The sequence below is a fragment of the Oryx dammah genome, unplaced genomic scaffold (genome assembly GCF_014754425.2).
Source record: "Oryx dammah isolate SB20612 unplaced genomic scaffold, SCBI_Odam_1.1 HiC_scaffold_25, whole genome shotgun sequence".
Classification (NCBI taxonomy): Eukaryota; Metazoa; Chordata; class Mammalia; order Artiodactyla; family Bovidae; genus Oryx; species Oryx dammah.
Window position 1 is genome coordinate 74,131,034 of NW_024070209.1, and position 14,357 is coordinate 74,145,390.

At 43.9% G+C, this 14,357-nt stretch overlaps 1 protein-coding gene across 5 annotated transcripts in view; it reads right to left on the reverse strand.

The window, feature by feature from the left end:
- The window catches only part of FAM228A (family with sequence similarity 228 member A), a 34,057-nt gene extending 21,515 nt beyond the window's left edge, over window positions 1-12,542 (reverse strand). The window contains exons 1-8 of one of the 5 annotated variants that reach the window (XR_005718358.1): window positions 12,450-12,542; window positions 10,154-10,222; window positions 9,022-9,213; window positions 6,866-6,946; window positions 5,238-5,325; window positions 4,963-5,119; window positions 1,919-2,064; window positions 1,090-1,231 (exon numbers count right to left, since the gene is read on the reverse strand). Coding sequence is in view for 1 of the 5 variants with exons in the window: in XM_040224522.1 (XP_040080456.1) it covers window positions 1,086-1,231; window positions 1,919-2,064; window positions 4,963-5,119; window positions 5,238-5,325; window positions 6,866-6,946; window positions 9,022-9,213; window positions 10,154-10,222; window positions 12,450-12,542 (972 nt within the window). In the remaining 4 variants the exon portion in view is untranslated. The other 4 variants (XR_005718360.1, XM_040224522.1, XR_005718359.1 and 1 more) reach the window with 4 other exon arrangements.
- Window positions 12,543-14,357: the final 1,815 nt, after the last annotated feature.

Consider the following 14,357-nt stretch of genomic DNA (forward strand, 5'->3'; position numbering starts at 1 on the left):
TATTGACCCTGAGCACCGATTGGCTAAAAGAAATATGCCCCAGTGTCAAAGGAAGAGACACTCAGTACCTGAACCCAGACAACTGAGTATGTTGCTTACTTCAGGGAAAGCTGGGCTGGTCAGGCTCAGCCACACTGAGCAGAGCAACCTGCTGATCTTTACAGGGTTCTGGGAGTCGAGCCATGTTGGATCAGAAAGCAGGTGTGGGTTGATATTCAGCCAACTTTCAAATCTTAAGGCTGCCACTGATGAGTCAGGCAGGTGTAAAAGCTGTGACTACAGCTATAGGATAATTTTATAGCTGGGACTATGGGACCTTATCACTGTGATGAACTGCAGCTGACATGAACCATGTTCTTGTCAGATTTAGGACACAGGAGTCTGCAGGAGGTGAGTCAGACGACTATGACATTACAGAAGAATAGTTAATGTCAGTACTTCCAGCAACTCCAGTCACCCCTGTTGACCAAGAAACACAGCTCTGCTCCTTAAGAAATCACGTTCTCGCCTGATAAAAAGGAGCCTGATTTTCTGAAAGGCGAGGAAGGGAGGATGCACCCTGAGATTACCTACACTTCTGGGGAAGGACTGGGCACACGCTGGAGGAGTGCCCAGCAAGCCCCTCCTGTGCTCTTCAGTATCACGGTACCCTGCAGACAAGTGGGATAGCCATGCCCTCTGAAAGGGGACCCAGGTTCTGAGCAGCCTGACTGACATCACACAGTCTGAGTGGCTGCGAGGAGAGCGTGTGCCCTGGGGAATGAGTGTGTGCCTTGGCACCTGAGGGACTAGACTTGGGCTAGAGGACACTGTCACCTTCAAATTGTGCAGCTGACCTTGAGCAAGTTACTGAAGCTCTGAACTTCACATAAGGGATACTACCTTGCTGGGAAAACTTTTAAATGAATACAAAGTACATAGTTCCTGATTCACAACCAGAGCTTGATAAACTGTAACTGTTATTCGCTGGATATTCCTCGCAATGTTGCACTTCTGGAGAGAAAAAATGTTGGCAGCATTTTAACTGCTGCACAGATACTGGTAACCATTTATTATGAATGGCCCGGGCGCAGGTCCTGGCTGCCTCACCTGTCTCCCAGCTGCAGGGCGGCCAGGTGCTGCCCCAGGACCTCTGCGGTCATCATTCTTCTGTCCACAGGCTGTGACCTGCACCTCTGCCGGCCTTCTCCTGCCGCCCAGGAGCGGGGTCTGTGCTGTCCGGTTCCTAAAGCCTGTGGGAGAAGAGAAGAGTTGGGTGAAGGGTGGGAAAGGACAGGAAGGAACTTCCCGGCCCATCCCAGCTGACATCTTCCAGGCAGCTTCAGGGAGATAGGCTGAGCTCTCAGCTGTGCCCTGGGGCTGCGAGCTCTGGGCAGGAACTCGCCTGCCTGTCTATGCCTTTTATATATCTTATCTATCATTTTGCCCTAATTTTTTAAGTATAAATTTCATTTCAAAAGATTCCCGCCTATTGTGACTAAACTATGGAGAAAAAAAATCTGGTCTAGTTTGGATGTAATAATAGTAAATGGTAGGAAAATGGAAGGAGAGCAAAAACTCAGAAAAAAAGAGCTGAGGAAACCTTAGCGGGTGGATCCCCTCTGAGCAGGTGGTCTCTCCCCTTATGAAGGACACAATCTGACCCCCGACAGTGGGGTCCAGGGCCCCACAACCTGCCCCTTTTCTGAGTACCTTTGCCCAAGCCTGTCCTGTGGAAGGAAGCCCGTCTCTGCAACAGAACTGAGCTCAGGGAGACCCTACCACTTTCTCTGCCGCTTCTTTTTCAGCCCCTTCTTTGGCCACCGCCTGCTCTGCCCTTGGAGTCTCTCTGAGAGGGAGGGGTCTGTCAGTGCTCTCTGGCGGGTGTTACACAGCTGTACCATCCCCGCCCTGCACCACCCTCACAATCTCTGCTCACCCAGGCCCTTCTTCTCATGCCTTTTACTCTCCTGGCTGATCTTCGAGGAATAAAACCGTCTTTCAAAAACAGTTTGATTTACATCACTAGTCATTTTCACCTTATAAGGTGGAAATTTCTCTTCTGCACAGACAAGCTTTTCAGGACTGTAAAGAATAGTAGAAGAAAATGATCTCAACTAAGTATAAATAGAATTGTACCATTCAAAAATTGCCTGAAAATTAAGTTAGTGAACTCGGCACTCACTCTATGAAAATGAGAGACTGAGAAAACATCACTTGGTGGCTGTTGATCAGTCTGCCCCCCACCCACACCCCTGCCGGCTCCATCCTTAGGCAGTGAGTCATGTGACCTTCTGCGGCTGTAGCTGAGGCCTGAGACCCAGAGCCTCAGTCCCTAGAGTTGTAATTGGGACAGAGGAGCTCCAGGCAGCCTCAGAGGGCTCAAACCAGAAAGGCATAACCAGGGCATCCATTTTCCAGGACACACACAAGAAAGCAGAGAAAGAAAAATGAAGCAGGTTCACAAAGAGAAGCTATGATAGATGACACACATCCATCATCCATCAAGTCCCAGAGAAGCAAGGAGTGACCTTGTGGTACTTTAAGCAGCCTGGCTCTTTCTGACTGCTGTGGTCTGACTGTTTGTGTCCCCTCACAATTCATATGTTGAAACCCCAACCCCAAAGTGATGGTATTAGGAGGTGGGGCCTTTGGGAGGTGATAGGTCATGAGGGCAGAGCCCTCCTGAATGGGATTAATGACCTTGTGAAACAGGCCTAAGAGAGTTCCGTCACCCTTTCCACCAGTGAGAAGATTCAGTGTCTGAATCAGGAAGCCAGTCCTCACCAGACTCTGAATCTGCCAGCACCTTGATCTTGAACTTCCCTGCCTCCACCGAGAGAAATATATTTCTGTCATTTATAAGCCACCCAGTCTCAGCTCCTGTTATCGCAGTCTGAACAGATGGAGACACTGACTGTGGCTTCCATGAGAGATGGGTGCTTTCTAACATACCCAGGCCCCCTTCCCTTTTTTATCAAGTTGAGAAGGACTCCGCTTTTTGTGATCAAACTGTCTCTGACTAACAAAGTTACCTCACTCTTAAGTCCTTTTACTACTTTATTGAATAGCAACTTGAGGCACCCGCAGGTGCATCCTCTTGGAAGGTTTCCCAGGGCTGTCTCATTCCTGCGGGGGAAGCCAAGGCCTCTCTAGGGAAATCACCTTCACCTCCACTCCTCCACTCATTCATTCATCCCACAAGTACTGACTCCTCATCTGCTACCTTCCAGCTAAGTGCTGGGAATACCAAGATACATAGGCAACCCCTGCCCTCAGGGAGCTTGCTACAGAGAGAAGAGGCAGGAAGGGGAGCAGAGAAAAAGCCAGGCGATAATCCGCCAAGTGCTGACTTGATCCAAATATTTCTGTGCTTTGTCATATTTGTTTTCTTTAGAGAGAGGGGATTTTTTTAGACAAAGCTAGAAAAGGTAACACAGCCCAGAGAGCACCTTATGTGCTAGTTGGGCTGGACGTTATTGGAATGGTTATGGGAATCTACTAAAGGTTTTCAGTTCAGTTGATCACTTTGAAGAGGTTCCTCCGGCTGTGAGGTGGAGGGTCCATCGGAAGAGACAGACTCAAAGGCAGAATATCAACTGAAGAAATATGACCGTCTATAAAGGCTGAGGAGCCAGAGAGGGGAGATGAGGAAATAAAGCAATATAAAGGCTTTGCCTTGCTAGGGGATGAGGAGTTATATAATTATTGATGTTTAAATAAAAATATTCGCTAAAATTTGTAAAGAAACCATGAAACCAGAAAGAGAACACAAAACCTTCAAATCATAGGAAAGCAGAAACAAAGTAGTGGTGTTCATTCCAGCAAAACTCAGGATGGGGGGCAAAAAGGGAACACCAAGAGAACATGACAGACATGACTGCTTTTTTTCTCTTTTTCTGTAGAAAGCTTGCAAAGGCCAATGCTCCTGCTACAACAACTTAAGAGAGAGCATAAAGAAAATTCACCCCCTCCAAGCCCCACAAAATTCCTGTTTTAAAGTCACTGGACAGCAGTGGAACAATCCTTCCAGAGAGGAAACAGTCCTTTCAGAGGGAGCTGTCAGTCTCTGGCTACCTTCTCCCCTGGGAGCTTTGGTCAACATCAGGTAGCAGAGACTGATTCCTCCATGCTCCCAGCGTATCTTTGGCAGATTTTCCCTCTCAGGCCTGGTGCTGTCCTGGAAAGTGGGTAGTTAACCTTGTTCTGAACAAATCCCCTCCCTGGGGATGGGGGAAAGTCAAACCAGGGCACTGGAAATAGGTTCCCCCATCAGGGGTGGAGATCCTCCAGGCCCTCAGGATCTCTACAGCCTTCCTCAAAACTTATCTGAAAAGGAACAAAATAAGATGCTTGAACTATAAAATTTTAAAAATTGAAAATAAAAACTCAGTGGATGGATTTAACAACAGATGGTTAGATACAACTGAAGAGATAAAGAGTAAAAATACCTAGAATTAAATTTGGAGCAACTTGGAAATAACACAAGAAAGGGCAAGAGACAGGGAGATTACAGTGAGACAATCTAAAATACGTTTAACTGGAATTCCAGAAAGAAAACAGAGTATATGGCAGAGGTAACAATCAAAGAGAAAATGAATGAAACCCCCCCTGAACTGACTGAAGACATCACTTTACGGATACAAAAAGACCCGTAAATGCCAAGTAGATTAAAAAAAAAAAAATCCACACCTAGAGACATCATAGAAAACTACTGAAAATCAAAGACAACAAGAAAGTGTTAAAAGCATCCAGATAAAAAGATAACTGTCTCCAAAAGAACAACAGTAGGATGGGCAATTTTAAGAGCAAAAGACAGGGATATATGTTGAAAGAAAATATCTGCCAACCTAACATTCTTAATCCTGTGAGAACAGCCTTTAAAAATGAAAGTAAAATCTTGAAAAGGCTACATGCTGTGTGACTCCAACTGGATGACATGCTGTACAGGCCAAACTCCGGACACAGCAAAAAGACCTTTACCTGTGATTGCTGTGTGTTTTGCTTCCCACAGGCCTTGCAGAGGCTTTGGGCCTCTCCTTTGAAACCATGCTGTGAAGACTGAATGTGAACTGGGGCAGTCTGGCGTACTGCCTGGCCTTCTCTAGCTCTTTAAATTCTTTTAAGGTACATCGTTTTCCTATAGGAAGATAAAAATCTAAATCAACACCCTTAAGGTCAGCTCCAGTCACCCTTGGGGTAGGAGATCACTCAAGGATTGAAGTCTCTAAAGATGAAGCCCCGTGATCACAAAGTACCTGTCGTGTACTGAAAAATAGCTCTCTGCTCTTCATCTATCTCTTGCTGTCTTCTAAACAGAGGATCACAGAATGGTGGGACCACGACCTGCAAGAAAATGACTCTCTGAGGACCCAAGTACAATTTGTTTTAAATCTGTCTGAAACATTCGAGTGTAGCCTTACTATATGCTAAAGCAGCTGAGAACAAGGACCCAGGGGTAATGTCATACAGAGCAAGGGAAGCATAAATGCCACCCACCTCACCCAAGAATATATCACTGAGCCTTAAGTGGCTGAATGGAGCAAGGGCCACCCAAGGAGAAGACACACACACTCCTGTTAAGAGTTCTACAGTATCAATGCATCAGGCAACAGTATCTGCTGATGCAACTGCAGGGGTGGCTGCCTCCCAGTGGGGTCCTGTATTCAGGAATCTCTCAGTTTAGAACAGACAAGTCAAGCATGACAACTACCTCCTCGTGAGACGCATCAGCTTGGCTGCTTTAGGAGCACACAAAAAAAGAAAGAAAGTGAAGTGAAGTCACTCATCACGTCTGACTCTTTGCGACCCCATGGACTGTAGCCTATGAGGCTCTTCCTTCCATGGGATTTTCCAGGCAAGAGTACAGGAGTGGGTTGCCACTTCCCTCTCCACGGTATCTTCCCAACCCAGGGATCAAACCCAGGTCTTCCACATTGCAGGCAGATGCTTTACCTTCTGAACTACCAAGGAAGCCCTGGGAGCACAAGGCAGAGCTCTAAGCTGGCTTGGGAGGAAGGGCACTCCTTGAGGGCTAACCACTGGTCTCTAAGGGCCTGTGAGAACCAAAGGGCAGGAGAACAGCACAAGCTGAGGTCAAGGGCCAGCTACAGAGGCCGTGGAGGAAGGTGGTTTTCTCCCTCCCTCCGCATCCTGAGTATAGGCTTTAGACAGAAAAACTATTCCCCCCTTTTACTTCCCCACACACTTGATCTTGACCCAATGCAATTTGCAAGGACAACAGCCACTGAATGAGGAAACAGCATAATGACTCCCCAACAGAATACTCAGTGAGTCCCCCAGAGCCAAAAAGACCTTCCTATCTTCACAACCATGACCTGCCTTAGTTTTCAGGGAGAAGCAAAAATAAATCACTTTCCTCTTCAGAGATCAGGTGGCCACTTCTGCTACACAAGAGTAAAAGACATGAAACCTACATCTTAAAATGTTAATACCTATATTGTCAGAGTAAAATGTGAAGATGCATTACAAGCTCAACCACTGGCTCCTGGACAGCCTTTCCTGCGTCCCTCCATCCACCTCTTCTATGAAGGAGCTCTCCCTGTGCTGGTTCTATGCACTCCTGTCACATTCACTGTCCACTTACCCTCCCCAACCTCCTGGGCTTCCAGTTTGCTGAATGTGAGTGGATAGAGGAATGAATAAACAAATGAATTATTACACACATGCATGTGCCCTTTTCACAATGTTCATTCCCAAGTGGTCAAATTTACTTTGGATTCTTAATCTAAAACTCAGGGGAAATGCTTTTGTAGATTTGGTTTTAAGTGAATGCAGAATAACTGTAAGACTTCTAAAACAACCAGGTTTTCCCCAACCCCAGAGCTTCTAAGAATAAATAGATAATAATAGGTAATGTACTTACCTTTCCATAATTTGGGTCCTTTTTTGTCATATAAAAAGGATTGTATACTTCAGGATCATAAAAGTCTCCAAATATAATTTCCTTTAAACAAAAAAGTACGCTTAAGAGCAAACCACTGCATACAAGTATGTTTTTGCAAGATTCAAGAAAATGAAATACTTTATTCCATTTTTTATATAAAATCATAGATTCAAAGGGTTCAGAGAAACCTTAGAAGTAATCTGGACTGCACTGAGAGTCCACCACCTTCTGGAAGAAGCAATCATCCAGCTTTAATCTCAAGTCACCCACTAGCCTTATTTGAGGAACTTCTGCTTCATGAGGGCTTCCCTGGTAGCTCAGCTGGTAAAGAATCCACCTGCAATGCAGATCCTGGTTCAATTTCGGGAAGATCCTCTGGAGAAGGGACAGACTACCCACTCCAGTATTCTTGGGCTTCCCTGGTGGTTTAGATGGTAAAGAATCCGCCTGCAATGCAGGAGACCCTGGGTTTGATCTCTGGGTTGGAAAGATCCCTTAGAGAGGGCATGGCAACCCACTCCAGTATTCATACCTGGAGAATCCCCCTGGACAGAAGGGCCTGGTGGGCTACAGTCCATGAGGTTGCAAAGAGTCAGACACAACTGAGCAACTAAGCACAGCACAGCTCTGCTCCATTAGGCAGATACTCTCTTGGTCATTCTAACCACTAGGAAGCTTGCCCTTAGAACAGAGCTGAAGTCTGCCTTGTCACTGCCAGTTCTCCCCATGAAGCAACACAAAATACATCTACTCTTTATCCACATGTCAGCCTTTTACAATACATACTTAAAGATTTCATTTCCCCTCATGTCATCTCTTCCCTAGGCTAAACTTGCTATATGTTTTTTTCCACTTTTCCTCCTGTGAAGTGTTGTCAAGCCTCCACCCTTTTCTAAAGGTTCTGTAACTGGTGACTGTCCGTGGGTGGACAGGCTGGACCCAACGTTTCCCACTCAGAGCAGTGCCTCTCAATACTGCCTAAAAGCTTGGATGATTTCTTGGAAGCCAGCTCACATGGCTGACTCACGTTGAATTTACTGTCATTTTAAATCACTTGACTTCAACACATGGTTTTTCTAAGGCATGGCTTTCCCATCGTATGCTTGTACAATCACATTTTTGCACATACTTGTAAGACTGCACTTTGTTTCAAAGTGACCTGGATTTACCCTTGAGCTCTGCCTCTTAGGGTGCTTAGGAAGATGTATTTAATGTACACATCCAGAAATTCTGCTCATTAAATATACTTCAGTTCACATCTCTAATATTCCAGTCACATTACTCTAGATCTCTGCTGAATAACGTGGAAATTTAGGTGGGCCTCAATTTCAAAAGAGGGTCCTGATTTCAAAGTTAAAAAGAGAAAAATCTTCCATAGAAGAAGCCAAAATTTGTTCTTATTTAATAAAACTGAAGAACAGAGGAGAGAAACTGGTGGTCCCTTCACCTAATAGTGGCTAACTCAATAGCCATGGAAGAGTCCCCTTTTCCTTCACCCACAACATACTAAAGAGACTGGAAAGCCACACACACCTGCCCAGCTCTGCTTTTAGCTAGGACTTTTGATGTGACCTGGTTTATGGACAATGACCCCTAAGGGGAAGTTTGCTAGGAGCTTCTGAGGACTTTTTGCTTCCTGATCAAAGGATGAGATGTAAGAAAAGGGCCCCCAGATATTTCTCACCCTTTCTTCCTGCCTAATGCCAGAGCTGTAAGAAATCAAACATGCTTACAAATGTGAGGATGATGGGCATGGACTGAAAATACTCAGGATATCAGAACAGGAAAAACAAAACAAAACAAAACTGGGTTACTAATGACATTGTTAGACTTCCAGAACCCACCATGAGACCACCAACCCCTCTGTTTCTTATTGAGTAACCAATAAATGTTCTTATGGTTTAAGCGCTTGTTATATTATTAACAATCACCAAAAAGCATACCTGATAAATCTAGTTCCAAATAAACACTTCTGTTCCCTCTACCTTAAACTTTGGATTTTAAAATGTAGTAGGCTGTTTTACAGTTCCATGACTTCATCTTAGATACAAAAACAAATTTGTGAATCTGCATAATCAATGAAAATAACAGCCCAATTTTTCAAATAATATTTCATTTAAAAAAACTCTCAGTACCGTTTTATTTGTGTGCTTTAAAAAATATTCAAAATTCTCTTGTTTTTTTTTCTCCAACGCTTTATATGAAATTACTTTTTCCATAATTCTCTGCTGAAGAGGCTTTGCGACATTCTCAGTCCATTTTTTATGCAACAGCTCTTTTCTTCTTTCCTTAAAAGCATCCAGATGCTGAAAATACACATCCAATCTCTAATGAAGTAATACAAACAAGGAAATAAAACAAGTTACTAAGAGGTTTTACATTTATTTTAATCTGAATAAGTTGGGGGGGACATTTGTTCCCACTCCTAAGCTCTCAGCACATTCAGGCTGCCAAGTCATAAAATAAGATAATCAAAGAACAGAATAAAGTTCAGAAAGAGAACCTGAGAGCATAGAGCATGCAGAACCCACGGACAGTTCTACACCACAACAGTGCCTCCAGACCAAACCACATCCAAACCCTTCCTAACTCAGGAAACTGTGCTTCTTTTCAGGATTCAAAGCATAGCCTGGTCTCCATTCCTCATCTCCAGCCTTTATCATCAGTAAAGTCTGTGATACAAGTGGTAGAGGAATAAGAGCACCAGACTTGATTCAATACCTCTCTTTCTCTCTGAGGGTAAACCCACCTTCGTCTTTTGAGGCTCATGTGAGAATGTATGTGTGAACCTCCTTTATAAACTATGTCACAGTACAAATGTTCAAGTATTATATACCAAATTCCAATCCCTCTCATTGAGATGAAAACCTCCTTAAATTTATTAATTCCATAGTGACGATCAGTAGTGATTGGTCATTACCCTTAAATATTAATTCATTTCTTGTGGCTTTATAGCTCCCCACTGTGATGTGGGAACATAAGAGAGAGAGGTAAGTTCTAGGAAAAATTTCTATTCAGTACCAGAAGAGTAGTTAGAACAATCTCTCAGATCCCTTAAGGATAAATCTGGGAAACCTGACCTCTTAGTGATCCTGCAAGGAGAGAGCACCAGCTCAGATCTATGTAGTATCAATGGGTGATTCAAGGGAGGCTCATTCTCCCAGAAAAAATGACTCTGACATGGTAACATCCTCTTTGCCACACTGCTCTATATCACTCTTGCTTATCTAGAACGCACTTAGAATCCACTCTGTAGCCCATTCTTACCTTTGTAATACAATTTTCTCTAAATAATATTGCATATACAGCTTCATCAATGTCTTCTCTGGCTAATGCCTAAAATTATAGAATTAAATATTAAGATGTGGATCCTGAATAAACAAGCCTGTGACAAAACTCAATGTATTTTACCAATAATTTGAGTGTGAATCTAACATCTGTACCTCAAAACACATTTTGTAACTTTTTATTATGGAAATTTTCAAACACAATTCTCCATGAACCCATCACCCAGGTCCAACAATGATCAATTCAGTCAATCTTATTTCATCTTAATACCTACTCACTTCCCTGCCCCCTACTAGATTATTTTGAAACAAATCTCTTACATCACACCATGATTTTTAAAGTACCAAGAAAGTGTATTAAAAAGCAGAGATATCACTTTGCTGACAAAGGTTCATATAGTCAAAGCTATGGTTTTTCCAGTAGTCATGCATGGATGTGAGAGTTGGACCATACAGAAGGCTGAGCACCAAAGAATTGATGCTTTTGAATTGTGGTGCTGCAGAAGACTCTTGAGATTCCCTTGGACTGCAAGGAGATCAAACAAGTCAATCCTAAAGGAAATCAACCCTGAATATTCATTGGAAGGACTGATGCTGAAGCTGAAGCTCCAATACTGTGGCCACCTGATGCGAAGAGCCGATTCATTGGAAAAGACCTTGATGCTGGGAAAAACTGAGGGCAGGAGAAGAGGGCGACAGAAGTTGAGATAGTTGGATGGCATCACCAACTCAAAGGACATGAGTTTGGGCAAAGTCCAGGAGACAGTGAAGGACAGGGAAGCCTGTTGTGCTGCAGTCCATGGGGTCACAGAGAGTAAGACACAACTTAGTGACTGAACAACAACTATAAGATGAAGCCTCTTTACAGGCAGTCTGTGGGTATGTTTTAAAAGCCCTTGAAGTTCCCTGACTCCTGCTAGGTCTCTTTATAAGTTAAAACCTCCTTATAAGTCAAAACTGCAGAAGTTTGACTTACTTTGACTGGACCAGAGCCAGTTAGTTGGCTAAGAACCAAGATGGTTTTACATTTAAGGACTACCTGTTTCCATTATGCGTTTGGATAAAGTTGATGCACTTAAATCTTTACTCCAGGGTTTTTCATTTGGATCACTATGAACTGATCTTCCAGCCTTTACTCTTACAGAAGTAAGTAGGAACAAATGGAAAAGCAATAAAAATTAAGTATCTGTAAGAGAAGTTCTGTTACCTAAAAGAATTATCTACTGTAAAGTGATACAGATTCTTAAAACTATGTTATTCAATCTCTGGCTTTTCTTTCAGTTCTGTCACAGTGAGTACATCAAAATGAATTAAACCCCACACTCAAATACCAACTCTGTGAATAACAGAAATCTTGAAAGGGACAGTTGTATTTTTACTTGTATATATAACAGCTTTCCATGAAATCTAAAATGGTATTTGGACAGCTACTAGGGTCTTCTCCAAAATAAAACTCTCCTGATAATATGATCAGACTCTTGCTTTAAAATAAAGCCTTCTTAAACTGATTTTAAGATGATAATTGAAAAATCATGTAAAACAAATGTTTTCCCCTAATACAATACATATTTAGAATAATCAATCTGAAGAAGTAGAAACATACACTAACAATCATCTTGGGAAATCAATTTTTTAGCCATCCTATTAACACTATTAGCAAATGTTATACATACTATTGGTTATATGCAGATTTTCAAACCAACTTTTTTTTTTTTTAAGAAAATAGTTTTTGTTTTAACAGCTCCCTCTTGGTGATTTTGTCAGAAAATATGAGGAGGATGTTACTGATTTCTAGCAGCACTTTTGAAATCTGTATTTTTCTGTGTATGCACACACACACACAATCTCACCATTCTTACTGCTACCACAGTAAAAGGGGTAAAACAGAGGAAATATCCAAGAACTTCTCTATAAAATAATGAAACTTTCTTTATGAGAAAATCATTGCTTTACCAGATCCTGAAGTGTTATGAAGTAACTGCAAGCCCAGGCTGGGCCTCCCCTGCTCTCCTGCAGGGCAGCTCTGGGACCCCTGTGTTTACGTACTGCTGCCCTGTGGCCATCCTCACCCTGCCTACCACAGGAAACAGGAGGACCACCCTGGGCCAAATGTGACCCCCACCCCCTGCCCTTCCCACTGGATGCACCAAGTCTATGCCAGGCGCTGTTTTAGTTCTGGGGAAAACAACTGTGATTAAGACACAATAGATCTTAATTTCAAGGGATTTATGCCCCATCACCAAAAGACAGGCCCCCAAAATGCCATATAATTTTACCTCCATCAACGTGACTGACTCGGGTTCTGGCCACTTTTCTAATTGTTCAGGCCCAAAATATTTACCACAGTTGGACATTTTTGTGGCAGCCATATATAATACAATCCCTGAGGGGAGAAAGAGTAAATTGAGGAGACAGGCGAGTCCAGTTGAAAAAGTGTAGGTCTTTGAGTTCAGAGAGCGGTTAAACACTTCATAGTCTCGGTTAAGTAAAACAAAAAAATCCTCCCGCGCCCCTAAACCTGTTTCTCAAAGTGGGTGACTAGCTAGGCTCCCTGACCTACGGCCTTGCGGACCCAGCCAGGCAACACCTCAGGGTCCGCCTGGGCCTCACCGCGGAGCGGCTGCTGGAGTGGTCGCGGGCCTGGCCGCTTCCTGCCATCCAGGAAACTGACCGTTCTGGCAGGGGGAAAGGGAACGCCTTCTAAAAACAAGCTAAAGCACTCTGTTTAGACCCCAAGCCCTCTTCCCCTCAATCCGCCTACGCCTCTTATCCACCCGGAAGTCAGCAAAGAGGGGAGCTCGGCCCCCCACCCCTCAGCCTCGCGCCGCCCCAGCCCCTCCGCTCCTGCCAGGCTTCAACTGTTCAATCCTTTCAACCGTCCACCCTGCTGCTGCTGCTGCTGCTGCTAAGTCGCTTCAGTCGTGTCCGACTCTGTGCGACCCCATAGATGGCAGCCCACCAGGCTCTCCCCTCCCTGGGATTCTCCAGGCAAGAACACTGGAGTGGGTTGCCATTTCCTTCTCCAATGCATGAAAGTGAAAAGTGAAAGTGAAGTCGCTCAGTCATGCCTGACTCTTCGCGACCCCATGGACTGCAGCCCACCAGGCTCCTCAGTCCATGGGATTTTCCAGGCAAGAGTACTGGAGTGGGTTGCCATTGCCTTCTCCGACCGTCCACCCTAGGTTTTCTTTATTTTAAATAAAAAAATGTAGGTTATGTAAAGTTTACTAAAGAGAATGTACCATTTACCTGTATGATCTAGGGCTATAAGTAGAAGCGCGAGGATAGATTTTCAGCGGCCCTTTTGCCCAAGGAAAACCTCATTGTCTTCTGTGCTCCAGATCCTGCCTACTGAGCTCCTGGGAGCAGGAGTCAAACTCAAGATGAGCCAGAGGCAGACATGCAGACCCAGAATCAGCAAGTGGGTAATCAAAAGGAGCTTTTAAATTTTCTAAAGACTGTTGGGAAAATCTAGGGAGACTATGTGGGTATGGATTTTCAGGGTGCCTAACAATTTAAGGAAAGAGCAAGTGAATTGAGGTGGAATTGAGGCAACAGTATTTTTATTGTATCTCTGAGGCAACATTTAACTCCTGTGGGAAATACATTTGCAATAACTGTCAATATATAGTATGGTCATTTCTTAATTATCATACAGACAATTGGACTCAGAGACAAAGTCCATTGCAGATGCTTTTCTTAGAGAACATTTCTTGAGCGCTTTCCTTGGTCCTCAATCTGAGCGCTTCCTGCAACAGATGGCTTCCTTTGAAGCAGCCTTCTTCTGTGTCCTCTTTGACCAGTCAAGGACCAGGGTGTGTACTCCTTGGTTGCTAAAACCTTTTGAAAGTGACAGAAGAGAAGAGATAATTGTGACTGATATAGGGATGAGGGGCTTTCCAGAGCAGAAAGAATTCCTCTGCTTAGCTGTGCTAACCTCCCTGAAGCCTAGTCCTCCTGTTGGAGCTAAGTGGCCTGGAGGCAGGGTCCCTCTAAGCCTCCTGACTCAGCCTCTCCTCACTCCATCTGGATTCAGAAACATACAGAGATTCCAGTACAGAGCCAACCCTATTACAGGTGTGATAGATTACTGATGTGGGATATGATCTGAGAGTCCTGCTTTCAGATGTCAGTATGTCTGGAGTGCTCATTTACACTAGGATTATTGTGATTTATAAAATACT